The sequence below is a fragment of the Bos taurus genome, chromosome 7 (assembly GCF_002263795.3).
Source record: "Bos taurus isolate L1 Dominette 01449 registration number 42190680 breed Hereford chromosome 7, ARS-UCD2.0, whole genome shotgun sequence".
NCBI classification, from domain to species: Eukaryota; Metazoa; Chordata; class Mammalia; order Artiodactyla; family Bovidae; genus Bos; species Bos taurus.
In genome coordinates, this window is record NC_037334.1 from 46195849 (window position 1) to 46216271 (window position 20423).

The 20423-nt window shown below is 34.0% G+C and overlaps 1 protein-coding gene across 3 annotated transcripts in view; it reads left to right on the forward strand.

Moving 5' to 3' along the window:
• The window catches only part of SEC24A (SEC24 homolog A, COPII coat complex component), a 73308-nt gene that overhangs the window by 25484 nt on the left and 27401 nt on the right, over positions 1-20423 (forward strand). For 2 of the 3 annotated variants that reach the window (XM_010807296.4, NM_001101849.1), the window contains 10 exon segments: positions 766-1248; positions 5649-5819; positions 7740-7817; positions 8361-8527; positions 8791-8963; positions 9907-10009; positions 11090-11216; positions 12855-12964; positions 16049-16161; positions 17622-17740. In XM_010807296.4, the coding sequence (XP_010805598.1) occupies positions 766-1248; positions 5649-5819; positions 7740-7817; positions 8361-8527; positions 8791-8963; positions 9907-10009; positions 11090-11216; positions 12855-12964; positions 16049-16161; positions 17622-17740 (1644 nt within the window). 3 annotated transcript variants of the gene reach the window in all.

The window sequence follows — 20423 nt, forward strand, 5'->3', positions numbered from 1 at the left end:
TACCCATTAGTGGTTACTATTTATTCCCTCTTCCAGCTGTTGTAACCACAAATCTACCTCTGTGTCTTGGGGTTTTCCTGTTCTGGACATTTTATATAAATGATTTGTGCAGCGTATGGTCTTTTGTGAGTAGTGCCTTTCACTTAGTATAACGTTTTCAAGGTTCATCTGTGTTATAGCATGCCATTAGTACTTCATTCCTTTTTATGACCAAGTAATATTCCATTGTATAGTTAAGCCCCTTTTGTTTATCTTCAGTAGTTAGTGGACATTTGGATGTTTCTCCTTGTGGGCTATTAAAAATAATAATATTGTCAACATTTGTCTACAAGTTTTTATGGAGACCAAGAGTGGAATTGCTGGATTATATGATATCTATGTTTAACATTTTGAAGAACTGCCAGATTATTTTCCCGTGCACTTGCACTGTTTTACATTTCCACTAGCAAAGTATGAGGGTTCCAGTTTTTCCACATCCTTGTCAACGTTTATTATTTGCCATCTTCTTTTTAACCATCCTAGTGTAAGTGGTATCTCATTGTAGTTTTGATTTGCACTTCTCTTATGACTAATAATGTTGAACATTTTGCCATTTGTTTATGTCTTTGGAAGTATATTTGAATACTATTTAAAGCTTTTGCTCATTTTTAATTAGGTTATTTGTCTTTTTGTTGTTGAGTTGTATGAGTACCATATATTTTACTATATGTTTTTAAGTATTGCTTTGTTTGTCTGTAAGACTAATTTTTCCTGTCTTATTGGAAGGTCCTGTCCAGAATGCCCTGATGTCTTCACAAGTGTCAGTGAGCCAAGGGTATAATTCTCAGCTTCCAGGATCCTACCCTCATCTAATACCAGCAAAGACCTTGAATCCAGTCTCCGGACAGTCTAACTCTGGTGGTTCCCAGACTGTTTCTCCATTAAGTAATTATCAGGGACCTGGACAAGCTCTTTATGGACCACCTGTGGCCTCTCATCCAGTGACACCTTCACTCCATAGTGGTCCTAGTCCCCAAATGCCACTACCTACTTCTCAGAACCCAGCTGCTACACCAATGCCTTCTGGTAGCTTTCTTCCTGGAGCCAGTGTATCATCACCTTCGAATTGGCAGTATAACTATTTGTCACAGACAAACCATTGTCCTCGTGCGTCATCCCAACCAACCATGACTGGGAATACAAATTTGATGAGTCCTCAATATGTTTCTTCTGGAGATTCTTCACTTCAAAACAACATCATAAAATCAGGTAGAGTTCTTATAGGAGTGCTAGAAATGGGAAATTTTTGCTTATTTTAAATGTTTAAATTACTATTTCAGTCTTAAAATCATATGGAAGACTTTATTTTTTTGATCACTGTTAATCTTTAGATTATTTCTGTAACTTTTGGGTTAAGTTAAAATCACGATTGTTTCTGCTTTGCTTCTTTCCTTTGAAGGTATTATCTGAGTTTCTTTGGGTCACCCATGATAGTTTAGGGTTTCAGGTATACGTGCAGAATCACTTCCTTGAGGACTGGCCAATACTTACATTAGCAAGGTTCCATCTTGTATTCTAGGGAAGCTCAGTCCCTGTGGTCTCTCTTTGGACTTGATCTAAGGCTTGGCTTATCTATTTGTTAAGGCACAGACAATTTTTGACTCCAGAAATCCAAGAATCCTGGAGGGGCAGTGAAAACAGACTTACTTTTGGAGCGAGGAGTTCTATTGAGCACATCTGTGGTCAGAAAGCCATGCACAGAGGTTTATCCCTGTGTTTTTTTCCTAAGGTTTTATAGCTTTAGTTCCTATGTTTAGGTGTTTGATCAATTTTGAGTTAATTTTTGTACATGGTGTTTTTAGTGAAAGTTGCTCAGTCATGTCTGACTCCTTGTGACTCCATGGACTGTATAGTCCTTGGAATTCTCCAGGCCAGAATACTGAAATGGGTAGCCTTTGCCTTCTCCAGGGGATCTTCCCAACCCAGGGATCGAACCCAGGTCTCCTGCATTGCAGGCGGATTCTTCACCAGCTGAGCCACAAGGGAAGCCCAAGAGTACTGGAATGGGTAGCCTGTCCCTTCTTCAGGGGATCTTCCCGACCCAGGAATTGAACCAGGGTCTCCTGAAATGCAGGCGGATTCTTTACCAACTGAGCTATCAGGGAAGCCCATATGGTGTTAGTAGGTAGGGATTTAACTTTATTCTTGTGCACGTGGATATATAGTTGTCCTAGGACTTTTTGACTGAAAGTGTGTTCTTCCTCCCATCAAATGATCTTGGCACCCTTGTTAAAAATAAAGGTTATGTTGATCATAAATGTAGGATTTATTTCTGGACTTTGAATTCTGTTCCATTGATCTGTGTGTCTATTTTTATACTGTTATCAAACATCTTGATTACTGTAGTTTTATGGTAAGCTTTGAGTTTGGAAATATTGACTCCTCCAACTATTTTTTTCCCCAAGATTGTTCTGTCTGTCCTCAGTCCCTTGGATTTCCTTAAGAATTTTAGGATCAGCTTGTAAATTTTTGGAACAAAAAAAAAGATAGCTGTGATTTTGATAGAGATTGTTCTGAATCTGTACATCAATTTGAGAAGAAAGCTGTGTATTCTTGGACTCACTTTGATCATTAAATCTTTTTAACCTCATTGTTTGGTCATATGTGGTTCAAAAGTAGGTTCATTTAACCATTTCACTATTCCTTTTTCTTTTTTTTTTACTATTCCTTTTTTGCTATTAATTCAGATTCTGTATTGGGATCTGCAGATTGATTTTGTTCAGCAGACATCCTCAAGGAAATGAACTAGTAAAAGTTTTCAAGTGAAATGGTATTATCAGTTGTTACCTTTTTATGTTAATATGTATTTCTGCATCTGGATACTACATGTACTTCATGCATTTTATAGTTTGTTAACTGCTGAATCTATTTTTCTTAGCCTCTTGACTAGCCACTAACCTTGGTGAATGCATTTTGGTCTTGTAAAGATTAAGGGTGCCTCTAGAAACTTGGTTTCTTTGGAGAGATCTTCTGACCCATCATTGTTAGAACCAAAATCCTTGTGATTATTTGTATTCTTATTTATTTGACACTGTGAGTGAGCATTAATCATTTGAAATTAATGAATGTTCACTTCTTTATTAAGAATTGTAGATAACATTTATTGAATATTTGTTATTTTCCAGCATTTTACCAAACTTGAATATGTGTTATCTTATTTAATTTTTATAGCAGTATGTTTTACAGATAAGAAATATGAGGCTTGAATAATTTGCCCAAAGCCACAAGAAAATAGGTTAGGAAAAAGTACTATTTAAAAACTATCTGGGGGACTCCCTGGTGGTCTAGCGGCTAACATTCCATGTCCCCGGTGCAGGGGACCCACACTCAATCCCTGGTCAGGGAAATACCACAGCTAAAGACTTCACATGCTGCAGCTAAGACCTAATGCAGCCAAATAAATAAATATTTTAAAAACAAATAAATAAAAACTATTTGGAAATAAGTGTAGCCTCTCATTAAAAAGCATGTGATCAATAATCTGAAATTTTTTTTAGCTATAACAGAAGGTAGACCACCCTGAGGTGCCCCCAGGTAGAGCACCTTGATTATAGCACAAATGTGGTGACAGAGATGTAAGGAAGTGCCAAAATTTAGGAAGATCTCTGTGTAAAAGAAGCATATGACTGCTAAAAGAACTCTATGACTGCTCTTCTCTTTTCTTAACGAGACCTCAAAAAATTCCCTGATTTTTACCTCTGTTTTTTCATCATTGTTGGTAGGTGCCTGATTGTCTGATCTCAAAATTGTGTCTAAGTTATGTAAAATATATAGTTCACATATTAAAATTCTCTAACTTTTTCTTTTCTTATAGGCCACCTTTTAGCATGTAATTAGTTTTAGAGATCTCAGGAGCCAGATTCTGAAACTCTAGCTATTGGTGTTCTAAATAAGAGTCATTCAGCGTGAAAAAATAGTGTCTATTTTATGAAACGTAGCTTATTCTGGATTCAACAGTATTCCTCTTAAGCTGTGAAAAAATCTCAATAAGCTCACATGTGTTTTGTTAAATATTAGGTTGTTACATCTTTGTAGCCAGATGTATCATACATTCTTGTTCATGCTGAGTTGGAAATGTACCTTGCCCTTTTGTTCCTTTGACTGGTCTCTATTCTTCGATAAGGGAGTTCCATGGCAGTAATCTTTATCTTCACTTTTGAGAACAGGGCACTGACTAGTTTTGTTGGAAGATCATTTTTCAGTTTGGTTCCTGAGTGGGGAACATCCCCTGGAGAAGGGAATGGCTACCCACTCCAGCATTCTTGCTTGGAGAAACCCATGGACAGAGGAGGCTGGCGGGCTCCAGTCCATGGGGTCACAAAGAGTTGGACATGACTGAAGCGACTTAGCACTGGGGAATTCAACAATGTTGAAGAGACACTGAAAATTTTCATATTTGGTGTCCTTATTCCTTCAATTTTATAAAACACAGAATATATTAAATTCAGAGGATAAAAAAAGTATTATAATGAAAAATTATATCACATGTATTTAATTAGTAGTATTTTATCTACTTTGTAGACTGTTGCTCCTTTTTGGCAAATGAGAAGTTGGTTGTGGGTTTTGGAACTTTCCGTATCACACAGAATTTCCTCAGGAGTAGAACTTGCTATCCTAAAAGAAAATTGGTAAAATTGAGGCAGTGAGATACTGGTAGATACAAGGACAAATGCCATGATGTTTTTTAGTTTAGTTTGATGGATACTTTTAAGCATCTTGGATAGCAGTGTTTCATAAGGTTTATACATAAACTTTGGATCATTTCCTGATTTTTAAGCCTAGGGAGTATTCTTAATATAGGAGTAAGTCATTATTGAAAGTAACCTGCTTTTATTTATTACTAGGTAAACACTAAACAGTGTATACATTTATTATCTAATATTAACAGGTTATACCACCAATAAAAATGAACCAAAATGAAATAAAACTTGGAGAATTTAGGATAACCAGAATACTTCGTAGTTTTAGAAAGCTATCTAACCCTAATTGATGGTAATCGAATGGGCTATATTGATAAGTACTCCATAGAATTTTATTCATGTTTATTTCTACTGCAGTATTTGACATGGCTTATTGAAGCTCTGTGACCAGTTAATGAAGAATTAAGCAGTAAACAGGGCATTGTGTCTACTCTGTGAGTGATTTGGTCCTGACTTTATATTGCTTTAGCAATTGACAGGAAAGAGTTATAGTGGCCTCCCAGGTGGCGCAGTGGTAAAGAATTTGCCTGCCAGTGAAGGAGACACAGGAGACTCGGGTTCGATTCCTCAGTTGGAAAGATCCCCTGGGATAGGAAATGGCAACCCACTCCAGTATTCTTGCCTGGAGAATTCCATGAACTACAGTCTATAGGATTACAAAGAGTGACACAGCTGAGCGACTGAGTGCGTGCGTGCACACACACACACACACACACACATAACACACAAGAATTATGGTAGGAAAGATTTGGAAATGTGTAAAGTAATCTGGGAAGTTAACTTATTTGTAGTAATTTGTTGGTTTATAATGAAAATATAAATTTGGAAGTTATTTAGATTTGGTAAAAGGCTGTTTGGGCCTTTTTCTTAAGTTCTTAAGTGACGTGTGAAAAACCATTGTTTCCATAGGGTCTGCACTGCCCTTAGTGAATCCACCTCTGCCTACTACTTTTCAACCAGGAGCTCCTCTTGGCCCCCCTCCAACTGGAGGACCACCTCCAGTGAGGGCCCTTACTCCTCAGAAATTGACACCTAGAACTATGCCCCAGCCCTCATTTAATTCAACTAGCAACCAAGAAGGTAAGCAGGACAAAAACCAAGTCAACTCCTAAAGTTTTGACTCAGGGTGGAAGGATTAATATTATCTGAATTCTGTGCATTTAAGCCATATTTTTTCAGAAAATCTGGTTGTTTTGGTTTTAGATGCCCCTTAGGAATTTAGGGTTTAAAAAAATTACTCAGTTTTCCTTTTCTGTATTCTGGGCTGTGGACTAGCCTTTGGGATCACTGTTAACTTTTCTTGTTACTGTGCAGATTTTAAAAATCATGGCTATAAAGTTATGTATCTCTTGGTAGAGGGAGGTGAGAGGGGGACTTTTGCTTTTCTGGACATGATGTTGAAGCTATATTTTTAATACATCGAGTCTTTTTTGTGGAAGCAGGTTTTTGATTGCCACCGTTACTGTTAACAAACTGCCACTATTAACAAGCATTTATAAGCCTAAATAAAAAGTAAAATGTAAAAACATTTTCATGTTTTATAGTTTTAAACCATTATCTTCAGATGTAACTTTAAAATACAAGTTTATTAACTTAAAATGTTTTGTAAAGTAAGAAATTGGATTTTAGGAATAATATAACCATTGTAACAAGATTGGAAATAGGAAAACAGATGAAGGGGGGGAAAAGCCACTGCTCATATTCTATGACTCAGTACAATCAATATTATCATTTTTGTATTTTCTTCTACCATTTCCTGTTTTTAGTATTGTTAGTAGGGAAAAAAACTGACCTGTGTATAATTTGAAAAGGATCGTGTTAACAGTAACAAAATGATAAAGTAGTGTCTTACATGATAATTTTGAAAATCAAGCTAAAATAAGTATTTAAACTTTTAGCCAACTAAAAATATGCTCAGGGCTTTCCTGGTGGCTCAGTGGTAAAGAATCTACCTGCCAATGCAGCAGACATGGGTTTGATCTCTTGGCTGGAAAGATCCCGCATGCCACACAGCAACCAAACCTGTGCACCATAACTACTGAGCCTGTGCTCTAGAGCACAGGACCTGCAGCTGCTGAGCCCGCATGCCACAGTTACTGAAGCCCACACACCCCAGAGCCCATTTTCTGCACAAGAGTAGCCACTGCAGTGAGACGCCCTCACAGAGCACCTGGAGAGTAGCCCCTGCTTGCTGCAATTAACTAAGACCCAGCACAGCCAAAAGTAAATAAATAGAATAAAAATATGTTCAGTGTTTTTGTTTGTTTCTACAAGATTACCAAGATTTTCTATTAATATATCAACTCATGGGTAAAGTCGTGGTGGTCTTGAGAATTGGAAAAGAGTTACTAACTTTATTGAAATCATTAAACTTATCTATTTGGTATTAAAATGACTGTTTAAAGTTAACACATTTATTTGTAGGTGCTAGAGGTGATGCTATTCACTGATTTGATTTCTTCTATACCTGAATTAGAGCTAATAAATTTTAGTGATAAATTATTATTATTAGTTTGCTGGACTAAAGCAATTGTTCTAATTACTATATATCACTTTAAAGTTAATTCTAGATTCTACTCTGTTCTGTATTTTTTTTTTAAAGGTTTTTACCCTCATAGATAGTGTATCTCATCCTTATTTATCCTCATTCTTCAATAGTATTGATTTTGGTGACTTAGTGTAGTGTGTACTGCTCCTTAGAAGTTTTTAATGCTGCTCTTGCAACTGGTAAAACTTTCAGATTGTATATAATTTTATAAACTCCACGAAGTACCATTCTTTTTAGAGGTTTATAAAGTTATTTGAAACTTTTATATATTTTGTATATTTAGAATCTTATATTGTTTGAAATTTTTATTTCAACATGTGACATTTCCTGAGGTGTGGTTTAAGCTATTTGTCTTTTGGAACATTGTTATAAATTTTAAACACTAAATCAGATCTTGCAGAAATTATAATACTAGTCCTAATTTAAATATTGTTAATAAACTTCCTCCTTAGGTATTATATCAAATACCAATAATGGATCTATGGTGGTTCACAATAATTATGATGAAATTGAAGGCGGTGGCTTCTTGGGTGAGATGCTATGAAAGTTTTTTTTTTTTTTTAATATGTTCCTGATAGAAAACAGAGAAGAAAATAATTAGGTCATGCAGTGGTATCTCCTGTTAGCATTTTCTGTCTGTATGGATTTAGGCTTTTTGTTAGGTCCCCCCCCCTTTAGATTTGGGATTATGGGCTTTATTATTATAATGTTATGACTATAGAATACTTTTATCAGTTAGATCTATTTAAATTTATCCATTTGAACATTTATTATATTTTAATTAAAGTTGTTTTGAATTAAAATTTTAGTCTGAATACAATGTTTAGTATATAACATGAGAGTAAATTAAGTATACTAAACTTAACCTTTGTGTGTTTATAGCTATAGACCACATTAGCTAGATTTTAATCATTGCTCACTTTGTTATTAGTGTTTGTTTTATTTTACAAAATTGATGAGTTAAAGTATTAAGTTACCCAAAAGATTTTGAAGTTACAAATTTAATGGATCTATGTGTTGATTTAAAATACTATGGAGTGTAAAATAGATCTTAAAAGTTACCTTGTTTCTAGCAACATCACAGCCTACTACTAAGAATCCCACAATGAGCCGAAGTGTTGGATATTCATATCCCTCCTTACCACCCGGTTATCAGAACACAGCACCACCTAGTACAACAGGAGCAGGACTACCACCCTCTTCCTTGAATTACCCAAGTGGTCCACAGGCTTTTACTCAGGTATACTTTTTTTTACAACCTGTATTCTGCTTTTTGATTTAAACTATATTCACCTGGAAACATTTTAGGAAGGTACAATGAACATTTTTTTACCAAATGATAATGATAATGAGTATTTCATAAGACTTTTATCCTGTTACATATCTCCAGAACCAAAAAAATTGACCAGGAAATCAAGATTACAGTTTTATTATTAATATATGCTTCTCTTTTCAGTGGAAGACATTGTAAAGGCTACTTACTGTGAAGTTATATTTCTTTAGACTCCTTTAGGTGCTAATCATTTAACTTCAAGTATGAGTGGATTAAGCCTACATCCAGAGGGGCTAAGAGTTATCAATCTTCTTCAAGAAAGAAACATGCTTCCATCGACACCTTTGCAGCCTCCAGTTCCAAATTTGCATGAAGATATCCAGAAGCTGAATTGTAACCCAGAGTAAGGCTTCAAACAGTACTTATTGAATATGACATTTTACTTGTTCTAAAAGGCTTCCAGATTTTTTTTGAGCTTTGTGTATTTTGAGCAAGCTATGCAGGTATATTAATTTATGAAAGTAGTCTGCATACACAAAACAGTACTTTGTTAGTTGCTTACTTAATATTTGAAATGTTCTAAGTAAAGAAATAAAGTTGTAATGCCTGATCTGATAGTTGCTCTTATCAACTCTAATGGGACTATGATATTCATTATCATTATGGTGGCTCTATTATATTTTCAAAGTCCGAAGTATGGAGATTTGATTCTATATAATCCTTTATTTGCTATCATTTTAAATTGTTTTTCCTAGCAAACATAATTATAGTACGCTTTTCTCTTCTAAATTTGGTTGTGAGTTTAAGTTTATGAAGTTTTTAAGATACGAAGACTTTCTGATAAATTGAATTTGTTATTTTTAAACAGTCTTTTTAGAACCTAATACAAAACTGAACTTTCAGGTAATACACATAACTTTACATTTGCAAATTTGGGTTCAGTTCAGTTCAGTCGCTCAGTCGTGTCCGACTCCCTGCAACCCCATGAACTGCAGCATGCCAGGCCTCCCTGTCTATCACCAACTCCTGGAGTTCACTCAAACTCACATCCATTGAGTCGGTGTAATTCCAATGCAGTTTAGATTTATATAAAGAAAAAGTAAGTCCTTTGATAGTCCAGACTGTCTTATGCACAAGCTGAGAAGAAAGTGTTTTGTTATATAAAATATATTCTTTCTGAATAGGATTTAAACATTTAGAAAGGATAAAATTGGTGACAGCCTGTTGAAATACTTCATTTATAATCTGATCCAGTGTTACAATGTGTACCTTTTAAATCTTCTGAAAATTTTTTGTTCCAAACTAGTCATAGTAATAACTGATAGATGATTTTTACTTTGATACAGGTTATTTCGCTGCACACTGACCAGCATTCCTCAGACTCAGGCCTTACTGAATAAAGCCAAACTTCCTCTGGGACTGCTGCTTCATCCTTTTAAAGACCTAGTGGTATGTTTTATTAGTGAAAGTAAGTGTGGAAAACTATCTTAGTGGTAAGGAATCTTTTACAATAATGCAAGAGTTTTGTTTGAGCTGTCTTTAGAAATTTGACTGTTGACAAATTCCTTTATTTGTATTTCAGTCAAAAAGATTATTATCAAACACTTTTACAACGAGATAAACATATTGTTGAAAAATTCAGGAGGTTCTGAGTAGGATAGATGTACTAAAGAAAATAAATAAATGAACCATAGTATTTTTTTTAAAGTTGTAAATTGTTTACCCGTTAAAATGCTTTACCCATTCTCCCAGTTCTTTTATTCTTGGAGTAAAGTCTGTTGCTTTGAGAAATTGTTTCTCAAAAAAGGAAGAAAAAAAAAAAGGCCTACTTTTGTCCTAAGGCTTTAGGACCTTGACATGTGACCATGTACATTTGAGTTAATCAGTACATAAGTGAAGTGACTTTCCCATAACCAACCTCCTTTTGGTAATAGGATTGTATTGCCTTTATTGATTTTTGATTTTAAGACATTAGATCTTTTAATATGTAGGATAAACTTTAAATAGCATAATTGCCAAGTCAAATAAAACATTTAAATATGATTTAAACCATAACTTACTTTGTGATAGTTCTGAGAACTTAGGAGCCTATTAATGTAACATGAAGAAACTTCTTAATAATTTAATTGATTTTTTTTTAGAATGTCAATCAATCCTTCACCATTCATCTCAGAAATACATTGTAAATTTACTATGTTGATTTTGCAGTGTCAACTTTTTTAAATCAATTTTTATTGGGGTATAGTTGCTTTACAGTGTTGTATATGCGATGTAAACTTTTAATGAGAAAATAAATACTTTTTAAAAGGCAAAATTTAATAAGAATAGTCTTGGGGAAAATCACTAGGTTTTAAAAATCAATACATGTCAACTACATAATATTTTGTGTGGCAGGTTGGACACATTTTTTACCCTAGTTTTTCCTCGAAAATTATAATATTGCAACAGTTGTATGGATTGATTGCTTTACCCTTAGACATGATGATTGCTGTCTTTAATAAATTAGTTGTGTGTGTTTTTTTTTTCCAGCAATTGCCTGTGGTTACCTCTAGTACAATTGTGAGATGCCGTTCATGCAGGACATACATCAACCCTTTTGTCAGCTTTCTTGATCAAAGGAGATGGAAATGTAACTTATGTTACCGAGTTAATGATGGTATGTTTTTTAAATTAATATTATTGTATTCATTGTAGGGAAATCGGATAATATAAATGTAAAGGTAAAAAAGCAAAAAAAATTTAAAAAACCTCCTGTCTTATTTATGTGTAATCCTTCCACTCATATATAACTTCTTTTCACTTTTTTTTCAGGCATTTATACTTATATATAAATGATTACATATTTCTTAAGCAAAAAATATGGTAATATTACTTTGATACCATTTTTTTACATTTATTATATTGGGTATATAACAAATGGCATATTTCATGGTATTATTTAAGCCTATAATTTAAGAAATATTTTTATTTAGAAATTGTCCCATGCCTTTTCTCTAGGGTGAAAGAAAATAAGTCCACAGAATAGCTGCCATTAGCTTCATTCACTGCTGTATGAAGGGAGGTGGGCAGTGCTAGAAGGTTAGTTGAATGTAGTTTTTTCAGTAATTGATGAGGAGGAGATATCCTTCAGTAACTGTTTCACTATTTATATATTAAGAAATATCACCTAACAACATTCTATTAGGATTAGAGAAGGAAAAAGGGCATTCTGATATCCACATTGAAAATTAAGTTTTCAATTTTTCTAAAAATCTGTTTAGAAGGAGATTTCATTAAGCATTGGGAAATAGAGGAGCTTCTGAGATTTTTGAAAACCACATTTACTGTTTGTATTTTTAGAGTAGATGAAAATGAGGGTAGAAAAAGAGCAGTCTTTTTAATCTGTAATAATTCAGAAAATATATGTATGTATAGTGTTTAGTACACCTTTAAAATCTTATGTATATGTGCTTTGGTATATGAAGTTAAATTGTAATAAAAGTTGAAGTCACTTTCGTATGCAGCCCAGAGCATTTCATGAACTATAGCTTACCCTTCAGCATATATTGGGATTTGAATTTTTAAACAGTTATTGAGAAGACAGATGCAATGATAATTTAGAAAATATTGGAGCACTAATGTTTTATAAGCAGAAGGCAGCTGATACTCCATAGAGGTCTTAATAACTTTTGAAACTCACCATGCTCCATACCCTGATACCCAAAAACTACTTTGAAGTATTTTTGCTGTAGGTTTCCAGGGGCAACCAGAGTCTGTAAATGACATCAAATGTTAATATCCTTGTACCACTGTGAAATTTAAGACAAAGTTTAGTCTTGCGTTTTAAGAAAATAATGATCACTTAATGAGTTTTTGGGTTTTTTTTTTTCACTTAATGAGTTTTTATCATCCTCTTAAACTATTTTTGGAAAGCAGCTTTCCAGGAATTAAGAGAAAAAGGATATTAGAAAATAGGAAAAGTCATAGTACTTGTAAAAGCAAAACATACTTAGTGCTGTTCATTAGGAAGAGAAATTGAATGGAACTCAAAAATAAAGTATATTAACCCAGACTTCCCTGGCAGTCCAGTGGTTAAGACTCTGTGCTTCCATTGCAGGGGGAGCAGGTTCAATCCTGATTGGGATCCACATGCCTCACAGCATGGCCAAGTTAAAAAAAAAAAGTGCATTTAGCTTTTAATATTTAATTTATATTGAATTATATATGAATCCCTAAATTAAGAAAACAGCCAAATGCAAGCTGTATTAAACATAATCCTTTCAGTTTTAACAGCATATGTTGTTAATTCACATAGTTCCTGAAGAATTCATGTACAACCCTTTGACCAGAGTCTATGGAGAACCTCACAGAAGACCTGAAGTTCAAAATGCTACAATTGAGTTTATGGCTCCATCAGAATACATGGTAAAGTTTCACTTTTTATATAGCATAAATATTTCATAATACTGGGTTTTAAATATACCATGGAGTTCTTTAATAAAATGTTATATTTTTAATTTATAAAAGTTATCCTGTTCATTATAAACATAGTTAATTTGTATATAAGGGTAAGTTTGGAAAGTGAAAGTATATGCAAAGTTCTGTTTATGTTTCTTGGGTATCCATTCAGAAATCTGCATAAAATATTGGGATCATACTAGTATACTTTTAGGTCTCATAGTTTTTTGCTATTATAAATAATAATGTGATGTGTATCCTCTTGTAAGTACTTATACATACACTTGTGTGAGTATCTGAAGTCTTGCATTTGAAAAGATAATAATTATGCCTAATGTTTGATTAGTACTATCCATTTTACAAAGCACATATATCTTTTTGATCATCACAAACAACTCTTAATTAAGCACTGTTCATCCTGTTTTACAGATGTGAAACAGATTTACTTAAGTGACTAGCAATATCCAGAACTTTTGGTTTCTCTTTCTCTATGCAATAATTGCCTCTAAGAAAAGGGAATATGAAGATAAGACTTAATACCAACTTTTAATATTTTATTTTAGTGTATTTTTATGGGATAGTCTCTATCTGGTCAATTGGGGCCATTTTAGTATAGAAATTATGAGGACTCAGTCTGTTTTCACCACATGGGAATTTCAGTATAGAAAACGTTTTTGTGAAACTTAAATGGCTGTTAATAGCTTCCTTTATGTAGCTGTGCCTTTGTTGAATTAAAGCCAAAAAATCAGAAGCATTTATTTTTTTGAATTGGCTTTCTTCCATTTCTTTACCTCTTAGCTTTTGTAAAAATGGCTTCCTTTAAATTTGGAAACTTGCCTAGGTCTGGAAGAGATGTTGCTTCTTCCAGACTTACTTCTTGGACAGCAGATTCTATGAATTTGGCAAGTGATATGTGCAAAAAAATATAAAAGTGTACTAGACATCAAGTTCTGAGTGTGATTATTTGATGCTTTTTATTGAATTGAAGACAAATATTTGAGCTTGGAAGTTTAAAATATACTTGTACATTTTTCTGCAATTTTTAAAATATACTTGTACATTTTCTGCAAGTATATACAAAATATACTTGTACATTTTCCTGCAAGTTTAAAATATACTTGTACATTTTTCTGCAACTGGTTGAAATGTGTTGGTTAAATAACCAGCTCAAGTTGACTTGATTTGTCATTTTCAGAACTGTAATTTCTCTAAATTGTGAAATATGATGAAAGCCTATGAAACATGAATATATAGGTTACCAAGTAATCATAATACCACTGTTTCACCACCCAGGTCAAGAAATTGAACATTGCCAAAACTCTCAAAAGGTTTTCTTTTTTTAAAATATTTATTTATTAATTAGGTTGGTGAAAAAGTAATTATGGTTCCAGACCCTGAATTTTAAATCATTTTAACTAGTCTCAACCAGCTCTTTATTAATAAAAATAGGAACTGCTACCACACATTTTTTTCAACAAGAAATAGGTTTGTTTATTCCTGTAGCATAAAAATCCACGCTTCAGGATTCAGCGAACTCTTGGAAAGCATGTTCTGCCTCCTGCTGGTTGTGGAAGCGTTTCCCCTGCAAAAAGTTGTCAAGATACTTGAAGGAGTGGTAGTTGGTTGGCAAGAGGTTGGGTGAATATGGCAGATGAAGCAAAAACTTTGGCCTAATTTGTTCAACTTTTGAGATGTTGATTGTGTGACAGGTGGTTGGGCATTGTTGTGAAGAATTGGGTCCTTTCTTTTGACCAATGCTGGCTGCAGGTGTTGCAATTTTCATTGTATCTCATCGATTTGCTGAGCATACTTCTCAGATCTAATGGTTTTTCTGCAATTCAGAAAGCTGTAGTGGATCAGACTGGCAGCAGACCACCAAATAGTGACCAGGACCCTTTATTTCGTGCAAGTTTGGCTTCGGGAAGTGCTTTGGAGCTTCTTCTAGCTCCAACCATTGAACTGATAGTTGCTGGTTGTTGTATACAATCCACTTTTCGTCTCGTCACAATCCAATTGAGAAATGGTTTGTTTTTGTTGCATGGAATAAGAGAAGATGACACTTCAAAATAACAACCTCTTTGATTTGCGGTCAGCTCATGAGGGCACCCACTTACTGAGCTTCTTCACCTTTCCTGTTTGCTTCAAATGCCAAATGACCGTAGAATGGTCGACATTGAGCTCCTGGGCAATTTCTCATGTAGTTGTAAGAGGATCAGCTTTGATGATTGCTCTTAGTTGGTTGTGGTCAACTTTCAGTGGTTGGCCACTGTGCTGCTTATCTTCAAGGCTCTCATCTCTTTTGCAAAACTTCTTGAACCACTACTGCACTGTTCGTTCATTAGCAGTTCCTTGGCCAAAGGCATTGTTGATGTTGTGAATTGTCTCTGCTGCTTTATGACCCATTTTGAACTCCAATAAGAAAATTGCATGAATTCACTTTTTGTCTAGTAACAATTTTCATAGTCTAAAATACATACAAAATTGACAAGTAATAATTCATTAGCAAAAAATATAAAGCAAGAAATGTGCATTAAAATGATGTGTAACATAACCACATTTACTTAAAAATTTTTCCAATATCAAATGGCAAAGTTCAACAATGCAAAACTATAATTACTTTTGCACCAACCTAATATCTGGCTACACCAGCTCTTAGTTGCATCATGCAGGCTCTTTTAGTTCTGGCATGTGGGATCTAGTTCCCTGACTGTAAATTGAACCCTGGACCCCTGCATTGAGAGCACAGAGTCATAGCCACTGGACCACCAGGGAGGTCCCCTAAAAGCTTTCTGATTATATGTATTCCCCTTCCTGTCCTAGAAAAAACACTCTTCTAACAGATGACAATCATATTCTCATTTTCCTTTTTCTAAGTATGCATCTGAAAAAAACTTCTTTCTATATTATTTTCTTCATCTATTATTACTATAGTCTCCACTTGATCTGTAAATAAGGTTTATTTTATTGTTTTGCTATATGTAGACATGACAAATGGTAAGTTTAAATTAAATCCTGTTAACTGTATTTAATGAGATCCTTTTTCTCCCTCAGTTACGACCACCTCAACCTCCAGTGTACCTCTTTGTTTTTGATGTGTCTCACAATGCAATTGAAACTGGATACTTGAATTCAGTTTGCCAGAGTTTGTTAGACAATCTGGATTTGTAAGTATCTTAACTCAGGTTAATTTAGAAATAGTGTTTGTATTAATAAAATGAATAAGTAGTTCCAAAATATATTTTAAAAGCTATGTAATTATGTTCTAAAAGTCCACTTAAATCCATAGTTAACTTTAGGTCTCCCTTTCTCTGAGAAATACTAGTTTATTTTTAACCTTTTATTATGGAAAAATTTCAAGGATGTGGTAAATAGAAAGAATATAGTGAAGTTCCAGGCACTTAGCCTCAGGTTCAGTATTTTTAGCGTTCAGCTGTTCTTGCTTCATCTACCCCTGCCCTTCCTTTTTCCCCTAGAGTATTTTAATGCAAATCTCAGTCAGTATATCATTTTACCTAAAAATACGTGGAATTATTTTTAAGCCTAACTAAAATATGAGAATCACATCCAACAAAATTAGCAGTAATTCCGTAATACGATCTTTTTACCTAAAAATACGTGGAATTATTTTTAACCGTAACTAAAATATGGGAATCACATCAAACAAAATTAGCAGTAATTCCATAATATGATATAATATCCAGTTCAATTTTTGTTCCTGGTTGTCTCTAGAATGTTTTTTTATTGTGGGTTTGTTGGAAAAAGGATGTAAACAGTGTCTACACATTGCATTTGCTGGTCCTCTCTCTTAAGCCTCTTAAAACAACTGTACATTAAATGGTTCTTACATGCTTAGTATAACCCATGAAAGCTAGCATGACCTTTCAGTGTAATGAAATACTCTTGTACTCTTGTATGGTAAGGAAGAATTTTCAGGAGCAAGTCTCATCAGAAATGGACTAACTCCCTCAGCTTGGTTGCAGGCATTTTTGTCCTTACCGGCATTTGTGTTTTTAATATTGTAGGTTGTGTATAAGAATTGTTTGTTGATGAGAGGGTTCAATAACTTACCAAGAATGAAAACTAGTTTGTTTTTCCCCTTGTAAAACTAAGGTGTACATATTTAAGTTCTTTAAAATGTCTTTTTGCTGATCTTCTTAAGTGAATGTATTAAGCAGTATAAAAATAAATTTAAGCAATTTTTAAAAAAAGATACACTATGTAAAGCAGTATGTAGCTTTATGCAATATGTAAATTACACTTTAGAGTTGGTATGTGGCAGTTTTTTGAAGTCTTTTTTATAAGTTAAAATCATCTACAGACTTTTGTATATCCTTTCCGTTGTTTTTTATATGTCATTTCCTAAGTGATTGATATAGCTTTATATAGGTATAATGAGTTTTGGATTGTTGTATTATTGTTTGGTTTTGTTGATTATTTGGGTTATGTGTAGTGTTTTCTTTGGAGTAGTATATGTTTCCATGGTGATTAAACACTGCATGGATTAAAAACATTTTTGTTGGGACATTTTCCACAGGACAGAAGCAAATGTTTGTATGTAACTCTTTGCAGATATTTTAGGTATAATATAAAACTTTATAAAATATTCTTCTGAATTTGTTTTTAGGCTTCCTGGCAACACCAGGACAAAAATTGGCTTCATAACATTTGATAGTACAATCCACTTCTACAGTCTTCAAGAAGGTCTCTCTCAACCTCAGATGCTAATAGTTTCAGATATTGAAGGTATATATTATATACTTAAATTAATGAACTGAGGAAATTTTAGTTTTAGAAATATTTCATGATTGTTCAGCCAATTCAGATCACTTGGTATGATTCTACTATATTGAGAAAAACTTTGAGTATATAGTGACAAGATTTTTGGACTTGTGAGAGTTCTTCAGTCAAAGTTCTTATTTTATAGAAGAGGAAACAGAATTATGGCGGTAAAGTGAATTCTGAACAAGGCAACAAAAACAAGTTAATGGCAAATCTCATTCAGGAAGTATTTAAGGATAGACATAGGCCAATGGAACAGAATAGAAGCCCAGAAATAAGCCTTCACATATATGGTAACTTTATTTTTGATAAGGATACCAAGACCATTCAATGGGGAAAAGACAGTTTTTTTAACAAATGGTTCAGAGAAAACTGAGCGTGCAAAAGAATGAAGTTAGACCCTTATCTTCAACCATATTAAAAAAAAATTAACTCAGTGGATCAAAGACCTAAACTTAAGAACTGAAACTCTAAGAAAACAGTGGAAAATCTTCATGACATTAGGTTTGGCAGTGATTTCCTGGATATGACACTAAAAGCAGAAGCAACAAAAGAAAAAAATAAATAAATTGGACTTGATCACTGTTAAAAACTTTTGTACATGAAAGAAAACTGTCAAGACAGTAAAAAGAAGTACAGAAGTATGGAGAAAACATATGTATATGCAAATTATACATATGATGAAGGATTAATAAAAGAGCTGCTAATGGCTCAGACGGTTAAGAATCTGCCTGCAATGCAGGAGACCCGGGTTCAGTCCCTTGGTTGGGAAGATCCCCAGAGAGGGGAATGACAACCCACTCCAGAATTCTTGCCTAGAGAATTCCATGGACAGAGGAGCCTGGTGGGCTACAATCCATGGGATCGCAAAGAGTTGGACATGACTGAGTGACTAACAAACATACATACAACTCAGCAATAAATAAACCACAACTCAAAAATGGACAAAGAGCTTGAATAGACAGTTCTCCAAAGAAGATGCACAAATGGTCAGTAAATATACGAAAAAATGCTCAACATCATTAGTCATTAGAGAAATGCAAATCAAAATCACAATGAGATACCACTTCACATCCATTGGAATGGCTATTATTTTTAAAAATGGAAAATAACAAGGGCTGGTAAGGGTGTGGAAACTTTGGAGCTGTTGTATATTGCTGGTGGGAATGTAAAGTGGTTCAGTGCTATGGAAAACAATTGTACACTTAAAAATGGTTAAGGTGAGGATTTTCCTGGTTGTCCGGTTGTTAAGAATCCATCTGCTGATGCAGGGGACACTGGTCCAGGAAGTTAACACTTCCGTGGGGCAGCTAAGCCCATGTGCCGCAACTACTGAGCCCACGCTCTGGAGCCCATGAGCCATTGCTACTGAAGCTCGAGGACCCTAGAGCTTGTGCTCTACAACACGAAAAGCCTCTGCAATGAGAAGCCCGAGCACCACAACTAGAGACTAACCCTGACTCGCGGCAACCAGAGAAAGCCTGTGCAGCCAAAGATAAAGTTAAATAAATAAATGAAAATTTAAAAAAGAATGACAAAAATTTTTATATGGTTATGGTGATAAATTTTGCATATTATATGTATTTATCACAGTTTAAAAAATTAACTCCAAATGGATCATAAATCTGAATATGAGACTGAAACTCTAAAACTGTTAGGAAAAAACATAGAAGTGTTTTGTGACCTTGAATTAGGCAGTGATTTCTTAGATATAACACCAAAAGCACAAACAACAAAAGAGAAAATAGGTAAGTTGGGCTTCTTAAAAATTAAAACCTTGGGTAAACAATAAGGTCCTACTGTGTAGCACAAGGAACTGTATTTAATATTCTATGATAAACCATAATGGAAAAGAATATATATTTGTATAACTGAGTCACTTTGCTGTACAGCAGAAATTAGTACAACATTGGAAATCAACTGTACTTCAATAAAATTAACAAATGAAAATGTTTTTAAAAACTAAAGCTTTTTGTGTTTCAAAAGGATACTATCATGAAAGTGAAGACACCTACAGAATGAGAAAAAATATTTGCAAGTCATATATCTGATCAAAATATATATCTAGATCATGCAAGGAACTTCTACAACTTAATAAAAAAGACAACCTAATTAATTAAAAAGTGGGCAAAGGATTTGAATAGCCTTGTCTCTATGGTACACCATATTGAACATTCTGTCTATGCAGTTGGCTGATAAGCCCTTGAAAAGATGCTCATATCATGAGTTACGAGGGAAATGCAAATGAAAACCACAAAGAAATGCCATATCACAGCAGTTAAAAAGAAATCTCAAAACCAGAATTTTCTGATACTCTGAGCATGTCTGAATAACTGGTTAGTTCCATGAGTATTGGTTTGGGGATTACAAATAATAAATATTAATAAATAGGTAAGTTCACAACTATAACATCTATGAATTATGAGAATTGGCTGTACATCTTTAAAATGCAATAGATGAATAGAGCCCCTCTTCTGTCCTGGTTGTTCCAAATCTCATAACAGAGCAGCCAAGTCAGTCTTTCCCCTTTCCCTTATCTATTCCTATTTCTCCAAATACTTATTTGGCATAAAATAAAATTCACATAATAATTCTGATAATGGGCCAAGTTGTGAATTTACTGATATGGTTCAGCCTCTCAATTTTA